Source organism: Dama dama, chromosome 9 (genome assembly GCF_033118175.1).
Source record: "Dama dama isolate Ldn47 chromosome 9, ASM3311817v1, whole genome shotgun sequence".
Lineage (NCBI taxonomy): Eukaryota > Metazoa > Chordata > Mammalia > Artiodactyla > Cervidae > Dama > Dama dama.
In genome coordinates, this window is record NC_083689.1 from 49,468,505 (window position 1) to 49,486,303 (window position 17,799).

A 17,799-nucleotide genomic window follows, 5' to 3' on the forward strand; every position below is an offset into this window, starting at 1 on the left:
AATCTCCCAAGACTGAACCAGGAAGAAATAGAAAATATGAATAGACCAATCACAAGTACTGAAATTGAAACTGTGATTTAAAAATTCCTGACACAAGTCCAGGACCACATGGCTTCACAGGTGAATTTTATTAAAAATTTAGAGGAAAATTAACACCCATCCTTCTCAAATTCTTCCAAAAAACTGCAGAGGAAGCAACACTCCCAAACTCACTTTACAAGGCTACCATCACCCTGATACCAAAACCAGACAAAGATACCACAGGAAAAGAAAATTACAGGCCAATATCACTGATGAATATATATGTAAAAACCCTCAACAAAATACTAGCAAACCAACCCAACAATACATCAAAAGGATCATATGCCATGATTAGGTGGAATTTATCCCAGAGATGCAAGGAGTTGTCAATATCTGCAAATCAATCACTGTGACATACTACATTAACAAACTGAAGAATAAAAACCATATGATCTCAACAGGTGCTGAAAAAGCTTTTGACAAAATTCAACACACATTTATGACTTAAAAAAAAAAAAAACTCCAGAAAGTGGGCATAGAGGGAACCTACTTCAACATAATACAGGCCATACACAACAAGTTCACAGCAAACATCATTTCAATTGTGAAAAACTGAAACCATTTCCTCTAAGACCAGGAACAAGGCAAAGGTGTCCACTCTCACCACTATTACTCAACACAGTTTTGGAAGCCCTAGCCACAGCAATCAGAGAAGAAAAAGAAATAAGAGGAATTCAAATTGAAAAAGAAGTAAAACTGTCATTGTTTGCCAATGACATGACAGTATACATAGAAAATCCTAAAGATGCCACCAGGAAACTACTACAGCTAATCAATGAATTTGGTAAAGTTGCAGAATACAAAATCAATGCATAGAAATATTGCGTTCTTATACACTAACAATATAAGATCATAAAGAGAAATTAAGGAAACAATCCCATTTATCATTGCAACAAAAAGAATAAAGTACCTAGGAATAAACATACCAAAGGAGGTAAAAACTTGTACTCAGAAAACTATAAGACACTGATGAAAGAAATTAAAGATGACCCAAACGGATAGTGAGATAGTCCATGTTCTTGGATTGGAAGAATCAATATTGCAAAAATGACTATACTACCCAAAGCAATCTACATGTTCAACACAATCCCTATCAAATCACCAATGGCATTTTTCACAGAATTAGAGCAAAAAATTTTATAATTTGTAAGGAAACAGAAAAGATCTCAAATAGCCAAAGCAAGCTTAAGAAAGAAAAATGGAGCTGGAGGAAATCAGGCTCCTTCACTTCTGACTATAGTACAAAGCTAAGTCATCAAGACTGTGGTGCTGGCATAAAAACAGAAATATAGACCAATGGAACAGACTAGAAAGCTCAGAGATAAAGCCACACACTTAATCTCTGACAAAGGAGGCAAGAATATACAATGAAGAAAAGACAGTCTCTTCAATAAGCAGTGCTGGGAAAACTGGACAGCTATATGTAAAAGAATGAAATGAGAACATTCTCTAACACCACACTGAATGTCAAAGAATTGATGCTTTCAAATTGTGGTGCTGGAGAAGACTCTTGAGAGTCCCTTGGACAGCAAGTAAAACAAACCAGTCAATCCTAAAGGAAATCAGCCCCGACTATTCATTGGAAAGACTGATGCTGAAGCTGAAGCTCCAGTACTTTGGCTACCTGATGCAAAGAGCCAACTCACTGGAAAAGACCCTCATGCTGGGAAAGACTGAGGGCATGAGAAGGGGACGACGGAAGACGAGACAGTTGGATTGCATCATCAACTCAACAGACATGAGTTTCAACAAACTCTGGGATATGATGAAGGAAAAGGAAGGCTGGTGTGCGGCAGGAAGTCCATGGGGTCACAAAGAGTCGGACATGACTGAGAGACTGAACAACAACAGAAATACCATACACAAAAATAAACTCCAAATGAATTAAAGACCTAAATATGAGACCTGGCACTATAAAACTATTAGAGGAAAACATCTGCAGAACACTCTTTCACATAAATCACAGCAGATATTTTTTTTACCCACCTCCTAAGGAAAATAAAAACAAAACTAAACAAATAGGACCTAATTAAATGTAAAAGCTTTTTGCACAAAGATAACCATAAATGAGACAAAAAGACAACTTCAGAATGGAAGAAAATATTTGGAAATGAAGCAATTGACAAAAGATTAATCTTCAAAATATACAAACAGCTCATGAAGCTCAATAACAAAAAAACAACCCAATCAAAAAATGGGCAGAAGACCTAAACAGACATTTCTCCAAAGAAGCCAACTATTGTTGTTTAGTCATTGAGTCATATCCAACTCTTCTGTGACCCCATGGACTGTAGTCTGCCAGGATCCTCTGTCCATAGGATTTCCCAGGCAAGAATACTGAAGTAGGTTGCCATTTCCTTTTCCACGTGATCTTCCTGACCCAGAGACTGAACCCATGTTTCCTGCTTGGCAAGCAAACTCCTGCATTGTAGGCAAAGCTTTTTTTTAAACCACTGAGCCACTAGGAAGCCCATACAGATGGTCAAAAGGCACATGAAAAGATGCTCAACATAACCAATTATTACAGAAATGCAGATCAAAACCACAATGAGCTATCACTTCACATCAGTCAGAATGACCAAGCAGGGAACTCAGCTCAGTGCTCTGTGGTGACCTACACAGATGGGGTGTGGGGGAGAGATGGAGGTCCAAGAGGAAAGGGATATATGTATACACAGCTTGTTCACTTTGTTGTACAGAAAAATGAACACAAAGTTGTAGAACAACTATACCCCAATTAAAAAAAATAAAAGAATAGGTATGTGTATAACAAAAATCACTTCACTGTACACCTGAAACTGATACAACAATGTAAATCAAATATGCTTCAATATAAAATTTAAAAGATAAAAATGTGCTATTAAATAACTTTATAAGAATGTATATATACACGTGTCTGTGTGTGTAACCGAATCACTGTGCTTTACAGGAGAAATTAACATTATAAATCAATAATACTTCAATTAAAAAAAAAGAAAACAGTAACATGTGAAAAAGATTCCAATGGCATTTTAAAAAGAAATAGAACAATCTTAAAATCTGTATGGAACTGTGAAAGACCCTCAACTATCCAACGCAGTCTTGAAAAAGAACAACAAATCTGGAGGCATCATGTCCTCTCATTTCAAACTACATAGGAAAGCCGTAGTAATGAAAACAGTAAGGTACTGGCACAAAATCAGACAATGGAACAGAATAACAAGCCCAGAAACAAACACAGGCATATATGGTCAACTAATTCACAACAAAGGAGCCAAGAATATACAATGGAGAAAGGACAGTGTCTTCAATAAATACTGTTGGGAAAATTCAACAAGCAATGGAAAAGAATAAAACTGCACCACTATCTTACACTATACACAAAAATTAACTCACTATAGACTAAAAACTTGAACGTAAGAGTTGAAACCATAAAACTCCATGAGGAAAATAGACAGTAAGCACTTTGGTATTTGTATTGGCAATGATTTTGGAGTTGATGCCAGAAGAGGCAACAAAAGCAAAAATAAATAAACAGGTCTATATTAAACTACAAAGTTTCTACACAACAGAAGAAACAATCGACAAAATGAAAAGGCAATCTATGGACCTATATAAAAACTCCAACAACTCAAGAGCTAAAAACGCAAGAGCACTTTTCCAAAGAAGACACACAAATGGCCAACCAGTACATGAAAAGGTGCTCAACATCACTAGTCATGAGGGAAAATGCAAATCAAAACCATAATGATATAGCACCTCACACCTGTTAAGAGTGGCTATTATCATAATGACAGGAAATAAGTGTTGGTGAGGATGTAGAGAAATGGGAACCCTGGTACACTGTTGATAGGAACATAAATTGGAGTGGCCACGATGGAAAACATTGTGGAGGTTCCTCAAAAAATTAAAAATAGAACTACCACATGATTCAGCAATTCCACTTCTGAGTATTCATCCGAAAGAAACAAAAACACTAACTCAAAGGGATATAAGGGCTTCCCTGGTAGCTCAGCTGGTAAAGAATCCGCCTGCAATGCAGAACTGGGTTCGATTGCTGGGTCAGGAAGATCCACTAGAGAAGATAGGCTATCCACTCCAGTATTCTTGGGCTTCCCTGGTGGCTCAGCTGGTAAAGAATCTGCCTGCAATAGGATATATGCACTCCATGTTCATTGCAGCATTATGTGTAATAGCCAAGATATAGAAATATGGAAACAACCAGAATGGCCATCCATGGAAGAATGGATAAAAAGTATGACACACACACACACACCCCTATATAAACAAAAAGGAGTATTAATCAGTCACAAAAATGAAGGAAATTCTGCCATTCATGACAAAATGGATGGACCTTGACAGCACTGCTAAGTAAAATAAGTCAGAGAAATTAAAATGCCATATATACTGTATAATCTTTCTTATATGTGGAATCTTAAAAAACAGTAACAGGAAAACCAACCTCACAGGAAAAAAAGATCAGATCTGTTACTAGGGGCAGAGGATTAGCGGAGGAGGGATTAGAGGAAAGTGGTCAAAAGGTACAAACGTCCAGTTATCAGATAAGTACTAGGAATGTAATATCCAACATGAGGACTATGGTCAACATTGCTGTATGAGACACAGGAAATTTGTTGAGAGCAGGTCCTAAGAGTTATCACAAGGAGAAAAAACATTTTTTTTGTATATGAGACGATGAATACTAACTATACAAATAGCTGAGAAAAGTGAAAGGCAAAGGAGAAAAGGAAAGAGATACCCATCTGAATGCAGAGTCCCAAAGAATAGCAAGGGGAAATAAGGAAGCATTCTTAAGTGAACAGTACAAAGAAATAGAGGAAAACAATAGAATGGGAAAGACTAGCGATCGCTTCAAGAAAATTAGAGATACCAAGGGAACATTTCATGCAAAGATGGGCACAATAAAGGACAGAAATGGTATGGACCCAACCGAAGCATAAGATATTCAGAAGAGGTGGCAGGAATACACAGAAGAACTATACAGAAAAGATCTTCATGATCTGCACAACCACAATGGTGTGATCCCCCACCTAGAGTCAGACATCTTGGAGCATGAAGTCAAGTGGGCCTTAGGAAGCATCACTACAAACAAAGCTAGTGGAGGTGATGGAATTCCAGTTGAGCTATTTCAAATCCTAAAAAATGATGCTGTGAAAGTGCTGCACTCAATATGCCAGAAAATTTAGAAAACTCAGCAGTGTCCACAGGACTGGAAAAGGTCAGTTTTCATTCCAATCCCAAAAAAGGGCAATGCCAAGGAATTTTCAAGAGCACACAATTGCACTCATCTCACATGCCAGCAAGGTGATGCTCAAAATCCTTCAAGCTAGGCTTCAACAATATGTGAACCGAGAACTTCCAGATATACAAGCTGGATGTAGAAAAAGGCAGAGGAACCAGAGACCAAATTGCTAACATCCAATGGATCACAGAAAAAGCAAAGAATTCCAGGAAAACATCTACTTCTGTTTTGTTGACTATGCTGAACCCTTTGACTGTGTGGATCACAACTAACTGTGGAAAATTCTTAAAGGGACAGAAATACAAGACCACCTTATGTGCTTCCTGTGAAACCTGTATGCAGGTCCAGAAGCAACAGAACTGGACATGGAACAACAGATTGGTTCTAAATTGGGAAAGGAGTATGTCAAGGCTGTATATTGTCACCCTGCTTATTTAACTTACATACAGAGTACATCATGCAAAATGCCAGGCTTGATGAAGCACAAGCTGGGATCAAGATTGCCGGGAAAGATGTCAATAACCTCAGATATGCAGATGACACCACCCTTATGGCAGAAAGCGAAGAGAACTAAAGAGCCTCTTGATGAAAGTGAAAGAGGAGAGTAAAAAAGCTGGCTTAAAACTCAACATTCAAAAAACTAAGATCATGACATCCAGTCCCATCATTTCATGGCAAAGAGATGGGGAAACAATGGAAACAGTGACAGACTTTATTTTGGGGAGCTCCAAAATCACTGCAGATGGTGACTGCAGCCATGAATTTAAAAGATATTTGCTCCTTGGAAGAAAAGTTATGACAAACCTAGACAGCGTATTAAAAGCAGAGACATTACTTTGCTGACAAAGGTCTGTACAGACAAAGCTATGATTGTTCCAATAGTCATGTACGGATGTGAGAGTTGGAACAAAAAGAAGGCTGAGCACTGAAGAACTGATGCTTTTGAACTGTGGTGTTGGAGAAGACCCTTGAGAGTCCCTTGGACTGACTGCAAGGAGATCAAACCAGTCAATCTTATAGGAAATCAATGCTGAATATTCACGGAAAGGACTGATGCTGAAAACTGAAGCTCCAATACTTTGGCCACCTGATGGGAAGTGCCAACTCATTGGAAAAGACCCTGATGCTGGGAAAGATTAAAGGCAGGAGGAGAGGGGACGACAGAAGATGAGGGGGTTGGATGGCATTACCGATGCAAGGGACACGAGTTTAAGTAAACTCCAGGAGATGGTGCAGGACAGGGAAGCCTGGCGTGCTGCAGTCCACAGGGTCACAAAGAGTCAGACACAACTGAGCAACAAAATTATGGTAAGCATTTTACGATATATGTAAGTCAAAGCATGCTGTATACCTTACATGTATCAGTGCTTTATGTCAATGGTAATTCAATACAAGAAAAAGAATGCTGTAGAAGTTAAGAGGTAGAAATTATAAAAAGAATATAGATCATGAATGTACACACAAATTTAACGAGAGGCCAGAATGTGTTATTAAACAATTTTTTTAAGCTGTTGCCCCACTCACCCTGCAGTGCGCAGCTTTGCAGCCCTCCGCCATCAGGCCTGGGGGATTCTGCCTGGAGAAGAGGTCCACAGTCACAGGACACACAAGTGACACTATGTTTGAACCTTCAAGTCCTGCATTTGAGTCCTGGTCTACTGGCTGAGAAGCCTTAAGTAAACAGTTCACCTTCCCTAAGACTTGCCTTCCTCATCAGTAAAGGCAGAAGAACTGACTAAAGGAGTGGCCAAGGCCAAAAAAGAGGCAAACGGTGTGCAAGATAGGCCATTCCTTCCCAGTTCTCACGGTCTATCCACCTGGAAACCAACACCTGCCTCTTCCTTGCAAGGTTTGCAGCCCATGCTTCACGGGTGCTTCAGGTCTGCACAGCTGCCTCAGGAGACGTCACTACATTCCAGTCACAGTAAGTGTGCTGTAAGTTTTCCTAAGGTCTGCAGTCTGAGATTATGTCTCTTTCTCACTTTTTGGTATTAAGATGCCCTTTCTTACAGGAAATGGTGATAGTATGTGGCAAGTTCTTTTCATATCCTGGCCCAAGGGAGACAAAAGAGAGCAAGCAATACTTTGTCAATCTCCACAATGATTGACAGTTTGGAAATTCATATTGTTTTACAAATCCAAATGCTCCATGTATTGTGCACACACCCAATTTTGTTTTCAGCAGCAGAAAAACCTGTAAGGTCAGAGTCAGCAGGAGGTGTACTTAAGAATCTGTAGATGTGAGTAGGCCCAAAAGACTTGTGTGAAATTATCAACCCAAGATTACCTCAGCCAAGTCTCATCTGCTCTGATGTTTGAATCTCTGGAAATTTCATTAAAAAGTCAGCAAAATTTTGCAAGGATGGCAGCTTCTCAAAAGAACCCATCCCTTTCTTTGGCATCCCTTACCAGAACATTCATCCCTCATTTGCAGTTTAAAATATTTCTCAAAAAAGAAAGAGGCACTCTCCCAAAATCATCTTGGGCTTTTCGCCAGGCAAAAAGGAGCAAGTGTATTTTCTTGATCAAGGAGAGTGATTCACATATGAGGGTGGAGTTCAGTTGAGGCGGTAGCATGGATATATATTTGAAAAATCTGAGGTGAGATAACTTTTTATCAGAATTTTGGCAAAAATTATCTTCTTGGCGATGCCCTAAAGATTATCCTGTGAATCTTGGTGAGTCTTCTGACAAGGAGGCTCAACCTAGAAGATTTAGGCATAAACAGTTTCCTTTGAATCTTCGGTCTTTTATTTTGAGAAAGGTCCCCAGGTTTCTATGATGTGCTGGGGACCCCACATGAAGGCCTGTCCCTTTCTCTCTGGGAGGAGCCCGGTGTGCTCCCATCCTGTGCCAGGAGCTCTCTTCTCTGTCACGGGAATGCCTAGACACCTCCTCCTGCAAGTGCTGCCTAACCAGAGAAGCCTCCCCTGACCACCTAAGTAAGGCGACGCTGCCCTCCCGTCACTCCACCTTACCATGGTCTGAGAACCACTCGCCCCCCCACCCTGCTTCTGTCGTGACTCGGCCTCCCTCACCGAGCGCCGAGGCGCTGTACCCTCACCACCGAGAGGAGGAACAAGCACGCGCTGACAAGAAAACACGGTCGCACGTTATGCGTCTTCCTTCAACAACTCAAGTGTCAAACGTGAGAACAATAAGGCCACTTTCACACTTTCTTAATGGGATAATACGCTGAATATGCGAGTAACAGCCATCAAGGTTAAAAATACACTGTCTCCTTCAGCAAGTCCACCTGGAGGACTTTCTCCTACACATGCATTTGCACACAGAGACCCAGGCACAGTGATGGCCACTATGGCACGGTTTCTCAGAATGGACACAAGGAAAAATCCAGAGAACTGGGTACACTGGTTCTGTCTACAGTATCAGTAACTGGGGTCACACCATGAGATACTAAAGCAGCTCACACGCCAAGATGAACAAGAACTGCCAAGGGAGTAAGAGCAACAGCTGATGTGTGCCAGACACTGCTGCACGCACTCCACATGGATTCCCTTTTAAGCTTCCCAACCACCCTGAGACATACCTCCAGTTTACAGATGAGGAAACTGAGATGCTAGAGAAATAAACTTTCCAAAGTCACACAGCCTCAGGAACTATCAGAACTGGAATACAAAGCTGGCACCAGTAACCACTGAAGCCACACTGCCAAATCATTGGGGAATAAGATTCATATAAATATATATATATGTATAGATGTATGTGTGTATATATATATATTTGTGTGTATGTATATATATATTTAAAGCTAGTAGGATGGGGAAGACTTTATATATCCGTATGCTTTCATGTGCTTAGACTTTCTCAAAGGGTGCATGAAAACTCTGCTCTGGGGAGAAGTGGGAGTACTGTGGTGAGAGTGAGATTTTATTACCACATACTCTTTCATACCGTCCAAACTCACACACACTACCCACACAAATACTCATTAAAGTCACTAAACTGTAGGGCTGTAATGGAACCCATTGTTTCACAGAGGTGGGGGTAAACTGAGGCACAGAGTCGCCGGAGGCCACCCAATTAGAAGGAGAAACCCCAAGGCACTTGCTGCCCCCGGACGCCCAGCGCCCAGTGGGTTGTGTCGCCTTCTCTAACAGTTTCCACTATAGCTGACTCAGCTGTCACAACTGGAGACTTTCAAAACCTTCCAATTACATAGAATTGGGGGAAAAATTATGATTTGGAATTCAAGTGTTGACACTTGAAAAATACCAACTCCCTTTCACTACAACTGCTTTAGCATGTTACTAAGGCTTTTTCTGCATGTCTCTGGAAAGGTTATTTTCAGAACATTCCACTTAAACCTGGAGATGCAGGGTTCTCTGCTGTTTCTGGGAGCTGACACCACAATTTACATTAAACAAATGTTTTTAAAATTAGCTGTTCACGGTTCCAATTTCAGCTTCCCCCAGGGTTTAATGTTAGCCAAATACTGGTACAGTAAGCAGACAATGTGTTTTATTGTGTAGAAGAAAAACAGACCACCATAACAGACTTCCTGCTTTTGTAATCAAGGGAGAAGTTGAGTGTTCAAGTGATTATTGGCATATGGTTATTAGAAACACCGAGTTCCAAATATAGCTACTAGAAGCTAAAGACATCACACACACATGCCCTCTGTATTTCGAGTCCAAAAAGAAAGAAAAAGCATTCCTAATGTTTGGTTAAGTTGTGAAGTTCATAAAGTCATGGGGCAAAAACTATGGCAGAAGACTGGGGGTGATAGGGAGTGAGGTTCAACCCAGGATTGCCAGACACACTAGAGTCGAAGAGGTGCTCAAACATTAAGAAGCAGTGGCCGGCGTGAGCAAGGCCACACTCTGGCCACGGTGCAGGAAGGCTCTGTGGACGGATGCAGTTCTGCCCCTAGTGGCCCCTGCTCTGTGGGCAGCCAGCTTCCTGAGGCCCACAATCAAGAGATGATAGGCTTGGCATCTCTGTTTTCTTTTTTAACATTTAAAGAGGGATGCACAGGCACTTTCCTCGCTTGCCCTGTCCTGCCCCTCCCCACAAATCCAAGTGTTGTAAGGGAAAAAAGAAACAGTTCAATCTGCTAATTTTATAGTTAGCAGGAATGAGTAACAGCATTCTGTGAAATCCCCTGCCTGCCCCGAGCCTGCCCCAAGCCTCCTCCAGGACTTGTGAGCTAGGTGGAGTGCAGTATCTGGAAATAACTTACAGGACACTCTCCAGTATTAGGTTTCTCTCTCAAAGAGGTGGGAGTGATTCTGAGCCTGGTGGGTGGGGTGGGGTGGGGTTAGGAGGCTCTGTGGGCAAGAAGAATTTAGATTTTGTAGTTTTCAGGGAAGTGTTTGAAGACTGAAGGCAGAAGGGGATGGCAGATGATGAGATGGCATCACTGACTCAACGGACATGAGTTTGAGCAAGCTCCAGGAGTTGGTGATGGACAGGGAAGCCTGGCATTCTGCAGTCCATAGGGTTGCAAAGAGTCAGACACGAATGAGTGACTGAACTGAGGGAATGAGGGAAGTGATTGTCTACATACAGAAGGGTGAACAAAAAATATAGCCTCTTAATACCTTAACTAAAGAGTCCACGAACAGTGTGGGTGGGAGGTTAGAGGTCTCAGAAGGTGCCCCCTACATTTGGTGAAGGCCTGCCTGATCTTTGGATGGGCTTGGAGGAGGGGACATGCTGGGAGGGTGGGCTGGTGTGTGGCTCTGGGTCAGGGCTCCTGGACCTGTCCAGGGAAGGTGTCTCACCATCTCACTCCATGGAGGGCTCTGGTAAAAATGTCCTGACCCTGACACTGCATTAGACCCCTCACGGCATTTCCAAGGGGATATGACTTACAAAATAGGAAAGCCACCTTCTGCCACAAGGAATCTCCTCTTAGTCTGGCTAGGGGCCGGAAGGATGACTCCTGAGAGGACAGCACAGGGCAGGGCAGCCTTCAGATTCCATTTTACTAAACACAGAGCAGCACTGGTCCTAGCTTGCTGGTACTGGAGTCTGTGACAACAGCTGAGAGGCAGGGCCCAGCAAGGAGAACAGAGAACATGTGTCCCAGTTACCCTGGAGTCTCAGACAGGTGAGTACAACCAGTTATATGCGTGGACCTCCCGAGGGAGGACAAGCCAGATCCTGGCTTGGGATCAGTTGGCCCGCCCTACTCCATAAGACATTAGGTCACACTCATGAGAAGGTTTCACTCCCCACAAGATCAGCACCGATGGCCTAGTCTCAGTTCAAACCGGGTCTGGCAGGAGGCGCCCAGACAACGCATCCATTTTCCTCCTTAACAAGGCAATCATTTCCAAGAGCTAACTGAACCATTCCTGCTACAACAGGCTTGGAAGAAGACACGAAGCCATGGCAACACGACGACAGTTCTGAGCATATCAACGGTAAGCACTGCAGCAGGCACCTCTGGGCAGGACTTGACAGCTGCTCCCACAGGGAAGCTCCTGCACTCACAGAGGCATGCACATCTCCTAGAAGGGCAGGCACCGCCCCTTCCAGCCTGGGGCTATCTGCCCCAGCACCTCCCCACATCACCTCTGCCTGGGGAAATCGAGTTTCCCACCTGCATCCAGACTCTGTCCACTTGAGCTGGACTAGCTGTTGTCAGCTCCATTTGCTTCCATAGGCCCCCACCCCAAGAGGGGCATGAGCCCTCACCAGGAGGGGGCACCCTTGTGACCCCACCCACCTGCACCTGCCTGGACCCACACCTCACACATTGCTGCCAAATCACAAACTCACCTTGGATTTCCGGGCCCCTTTCTTGCCCCCTGTTTTCTTAGACACAGGCTTCTTCTGGGACGGAGACTTGGCCTTTTTGGCTGGGGGTGGCGTGATGATGGCTTCCAACTTCCCTTTGGATCCTCGTTTCTTCGCTAGCAACTCTGGATGGATGTTTGGTAACACACCCCCACTGGCTATGGTGACTCCTTTTAGCAGCTTGCAGGAAAACCAAATGAGCAGATGGTGAGCCAGACCACCCCTTCCATGACCTTCAAGAAGTCAATCCTCCCCACCCATGCTCCTGCTCTTGGCTGGCAGAACTCTCTCCTCTATGGTATCTACAAGGATGCTAACAGGACCCTGGCTCACTACACAGGGAGCAGGCCTTCAGACTCCTTCACTTGGGTGGAGTTTCCAAACTATCTTTCTTCCAGGAGAGTCAAATATCTTTCTTCATTCTCCCCACCCCCAACCAATAAAGTCTTGGGGACAAATTGCCATGGGTGGTGGGGGTAGGGCAGGGGAGTGGCTAATAGTCACAAGCACCCACAGCCAGCCAAACACCACCCTCCCTCTGGATATATAGCTCTTCGGCCGCAAGACTGCCTGCTGGGGTGTCTGGGTGGGGGAGGCAGAGGAGAGCCCCATACCTGATTCAGCTCTTCATCGTTGGCCACAGCCAGCAGGATGTGCCGGGGCGTGACCCTGCCCTTCTTGTTGTCTCTTGCCGCGTTGCCAGCCAGCTCCAGAATCTCCGCTTTGGGGAGAGGAGAGGAAGGGCATGTGGTCACATTATAGCATCAGAGAGCTGTGTGCACCCTCCCGAATCCCCTGTTCTTGGTGTCGGGAAGGGGAGCAGGCAGCAGTGTCCCAACCCTACCCTGAGCCACGAAGCTGCAGGCGGTCTGCCTGGAAACACTTGGTGGCAAGTCACAAAGGTGTTGAGAGGCAAAGCTGAGGGGGATAAGGGAGACCCCTGGTCCAACCCCTTTGCTGTGGATATGCAAAACTGAGGTTTAGAGAGGAGAAAGGACAACCAGCTAAAGGCCCTCAGTGAGGAGTAAGTGGTAGAGCTCAGATGTGAATTCTCTTCCCAGAACAAGGCTGCTCGCAGTCAGCATGCCGGATATCATCAGCATCAACCCCATGGGGCCAGCAGTGGGGCCCCTGAGCTAGGAGTCATGCAGGGGTTTCTGTGAAGTCAGGGGGAGGTGGCATGTTACTCAGTACATTTCTGTTAACAGAATCAATGTTGAATGCCTGCACACTCAGATTCAAAACTAGAAGGATATGACTGCACCCTTTACAAAGTCAACATCATAAAAACATAAAAGAAAAGAGGTGGGATGTAGTAGATTAAAAGAGGCTACACAGACACAACAGCCAGATACAAACTGTCAATACTCAATGGGATCCTGATTGCAAAAAAAGTTACAAAGTCATTCTGGAGACAACTGAGGAGATTTGAATGTAGGCTGGATAGTAGACACAAAGGAATTACTGATTTTCTTGGGTGTGGTAACAGTATTACCACTCTGAAGGGAGCATCTTGTCCTTAGGAGATACATGCTGAAGTATTTAGGGGTGAAGGGCCCTGGTGTCTGCAATTTACTCAAATAATTCTGAAAAAAAGTCTACAGAGGAAAACAAATGTGGTGAAATGTTAACAGTTGTTAAATCCAACTGTGATGTGAGAGAGTAAGACGTCAAGAGTTCCTCTCTCAATATTCTGTATATTTGACATTTTCCACAAAATAATTAAGAACCCAGAAGGAGATGAGCCTGATCTATAGTTGGTGCTAAGTTAGAGATTGCTGACCAGTCTTTTGGGACAAGGTCTCAGCAGACAAGACGACAGGTCTCCAAAAGCACCAAAGATGGGAGAAATGAGGAAATGCCCTTCAGTAAGAGATTTTTTCCCTCCTTGGTGGCCTAGTTCTCTTTGTTAACTGTCAACCTCATTACTTTTGTCTCATTTTCTTAATGAGAAATGCAGACTATCCCCAAATATATCTTACATCCCCACTTCTGCAATTCTGTCCACACCACAGCCCTGCCTGCAACATCCATCTAGCCCACCCTTCTGGGCTCAACTCAAGTCTGGCCTCTTCCTAGTACTAAAGGATTTATAATATTCAAAGTTATGTTGTAAACACTAGACTTATCCAGCAAAGTTAAAACTTGGCATCATTATAAAATAACTGCAGGAAAAAAATTTAGCTACATTAAAATCACATATTTAAAATTTACAATATTACATGGTTTACCCTGGAGAAGGAAACAACAACCCACACTGGTATTCTTGCCTGGAGAATCCCATGGACAGAGGAGCCTAATGGGCTACAGTCCATGGGGTCACAAGAGTCTGACACAACTTAGAGACTAAACCTATGTGGTTTACAATGTTAAACCATTGTTACAACTGAACCCAATGCAAAAATGAGTCTGTGTGTCAAACTGAACAGCTGCTTGGCTACCCATAGCTGGATCAGGAGGGTTCCCCTCAATCCAAGGCAGGAATTCAATAATCTGATGATGATAAGTGGACACCAGAGGCACCTGAAGCTCTGCCCGCTTGATGCTCCCAGATCACAGGGATCCTTATGTGCATGTGCTTGAAAGGCACACATGCAAGTCACTAGAGTAAGGCCCAGGGAGGAAGGGGGTATAATCAGTACATCTCCCACCCTCACACATTAGCTCCAACAGGACTGTTCCCCAAACAGTCCGAGTACCAGGATCCCCTGTCAATTTTACTGAAGCTTCTCTGTAACTGATGGTTGGCTGCGTGTGCTGAAGCCCAGAGGAGATGACCCTATCATGGCCAAGCAAGAAAGAGTGTTTGGGATGCCTGAGTGACCTGATGTCCAGCTGCAGAAATGAGCCCAGCTTGGCCTTCACTCTGCCCCGTTCATGGAGGAGGCAGTATAACTGCAACACTATTGTCCAACTCACCGCCTGGAGGAAGCCAAGCAGGAGCCCAGACCCTGAGAGTCAGGGCACAGGAAGGAGAGCCAGCCACAGCCAGCCCATGTGGCAGGAAGGCTGGAGAGGGGCTGCTGGCACCACTAGGCTGTAGCCCACTTGGCTGGCTTCCTGATCTCTACCACCCCCTCACCTCCCCAGCCTTTCTCCACTTTGAGGCCACAGGAAACATGGGGCCATCACTATCTACAGCAGGAATATACAGAAGGAGGCTAGGGGATTACAACTTTGTCCCCATAATGTGCTAAGGCCCTCATTAAAAAAGACACAGAGAAAGAGACAGAAACCCACAGTAGTGCCCTAAGCCCATCCCTGTGGTAAGAAGATCGTTTGAAATTACAGTTTCTCGGGAAAGTGGAGGTGGCCTGTTTCCTCTTCCTGCCCAGAGTACTGGTGCAGGCTCTCCCCAAGAGAAGGCACAGTGGCCGTTGGTGAGGGTAGGGGGAAGAGGGATGTGGTCATTTTATTTTTGGCATCACTACTTTAGCTTTTTTCCTGTGGGGAAGGTGGTAACAATGAAGTGCAAAGACCTGGAGGGTGGGGAAGGGTCACCAGAACTCCCAATGTGTTCCAGTATCTGGGTGAGGGACAGGCAGTACGGAACACAAGCAAGGGAAGCAGTGTACTTACCATTAAGTAGCACCCACAGTTGAGAAATAAGATCAATTCTCCAGGAAATCCCCTGAACTTCCACTAATTTCACACCCCTATACACCCCTACACTCTCACATTATGGTGGAAATCTCCAATGGCCCAAGTCTCTCCACTTGCAAAATTTCAAGGATTGTGCTCACTGACTGCCAATTCAAGGCTTCCCTGGTAGCTCGGTGGTAAAGAATCCACCTGCAATGCCGGAGACGTGGGTTCAATCCCTGGGTTGGGACGATCCCCTGGAGAAGGAAACGGCAACCCACTCCAGTATTCTTGCCTGGGAAATCCATGAACAGAGGAGCGTGGCGGGTTACAGTCCACAGTGTTGCAAAGAGTTGGACACGACTGAGCAACTAAACAGTGACAACAACTGCTAATTGAGCCTGGACTCAGGGATGCCAGACAGGATCCATCTGGGAATGACGAGATGGACATGGAGGGGCTGGGGCAGGGGGGTGGGTTGTGGAGTGGGACGAGGAGCATCGAGCACCTTGGAAACAGCTGGGCTGGAGTGTCCTTCCTGTGCATTCCTCTGCCTTTTCAGCAAGGAGCCAGAAAACCCCTTTCTTTTTGCAAAACTCTAGCTCACTTTTGATCTGTGAAGACCAAGACAGTTGGCCCTCCCACTCCCTATCTTCAAAGAGTGGACCCTCAGCCCTGTCGGAAGGGAGGGAGCAGCATCAAATGGGGTAACGAAGAAGGGTAGAGGTTCACATTTTACGAAGAAGGGCAGAGGTTCACATTTTGGCTGGTTGAGCCAGAGCTTTATCTTCTGTTTACTCCTGCATGTTTTCCAGATGGATAGTTACCATAGCAACTCCTTCCTCAAGGGACACACAAGATGGAGCACCTCAGAGACACACCTTTTATGAGAAGTGTGTTCCCGGCTCCACCCTACCCCTGCACTGCGGCAGGCAGAGGGCTGGGGCAGTTGACAAGAGACCAGAAAGAAGCAGGAACCCAGAGCACAAACTCGCCCCTTGCCAAGGATTCAGTAATACGTTCCCCTCTTTCATCCTCAATCCAGTTTTAGAAACGGCAATCGTAAAGGGCTTTCCTGGCTAAGAGACGGCTGCCTGCTGCAGGGGGGGAGGAGAGGTGCAAAATGCCAGCAACTCAACAAGATGGATCAGCTCCCATCTGCTCTCCAGGGCATGTTTGCAGGAGGGCGGGAGAGAGGGCCCTGAGTGCTCAGGAATTGGGGCAGGGCACACGCCACTAAAGGAGATTTCCTGATTAAGTTTCCTTCCTAGTTAAGTGATCCTCGGCTTTGCGAATGATAGCAAGGACACATTTGTGAAAGCCCTAGACTCAGGGCTATGTCTGGGTTCCCGCCACTGTACCCACTGCCCATGGGGACGGCCCCTCCTGGGCCAGGCTGGAGTCAGCTTCAGCTCTACCTGGACTTGAATGGAACCTGTGCCTTCCTACCAGGGAGGGTGTCCTGCACTTGATTAATCTTGTATTTCAGATGGTTTTGTGTGTCTCTAAAATTTTTTTTTGCCTCTGGCTATTTTGAGAGAAAGGGATTCTGAGAAAGAGAACTAAACAAGCACCACATTTACAGATGAAAATTCTTTTCTCCACAGTTTGCAGTGCTCTGTGCTTGGATCCTGCCTCGGAGGGAGTTTCAGGAGCCACAGTGCAGAGACTGTAACCGAAACAAATGGAATCTGTAAGATATCAGCAAAGAGTGGTTAGCAGGAAAAGAAACAGACCCCTGAGCAGGGTCTGCACCCCCTCAAGCCAAGACTTCCTGACCAATGACAGTCCAACTTTGTCACCAGTGACCAACACTGGGACAGGTTTGGGGCTCAGAGCCTGGGGCATCACCTCTGAGAAGACTCTCAGTGTGGCGAAGTTCCCAATGACAGACACTGCAAGGGGATCAGGTCCAACTCGTGTGCCAGTTTTCTGTCCTAAGATCTTTTTTAAGATCTAATTGGTAAAACACCTGAGCATCTCTGGCTCCAACTCCTGGCCAGTGGTGAGCCACTGGCTCCATCACATGCAGCAGCCTGGCCCAGTGATGCGACCTTATTCTCTCCTCCGAGCAACAGGCAGGCAGAGGCACCCCTGGGCCCACCATTCCCTGGCCATGAGGAACG

At 44.8% G+C, this 17,799-nt stretch overlaps 1 protein-coding gene across 4 annotated transcripts in view; it reads right to left on the reverse strand.

Annotated features, from left to right (window-relative positions):
- LOC133062400 (core histone macro-H2A.1) overlaps positions 1-17,799 on the reverse strand; it is an 82,211-nt gene that overhangs the window by 37,977 nt on the left and 26,435 nt on the right. For all 4 annotated transcript variants that reach the window (XM_061151342.1, XM_061151340.1, XM_061151343.1 and 1 more), the window contains exons 3-4: positions 12,706-12,812; positions 12,074-12,271 (exon numbers count right to left, since the gene is read on the reverse strand). In XM_061151342.1, the coding sequence (XP_061007325.1) occupies positions 12,074-12,271; positions 12,706-12,812 (305 nt within the window). The remainder of the gene's footprint in view (positions 1-12,073; positions 12,272-12,705; positions 12,813-17,799) is intronic.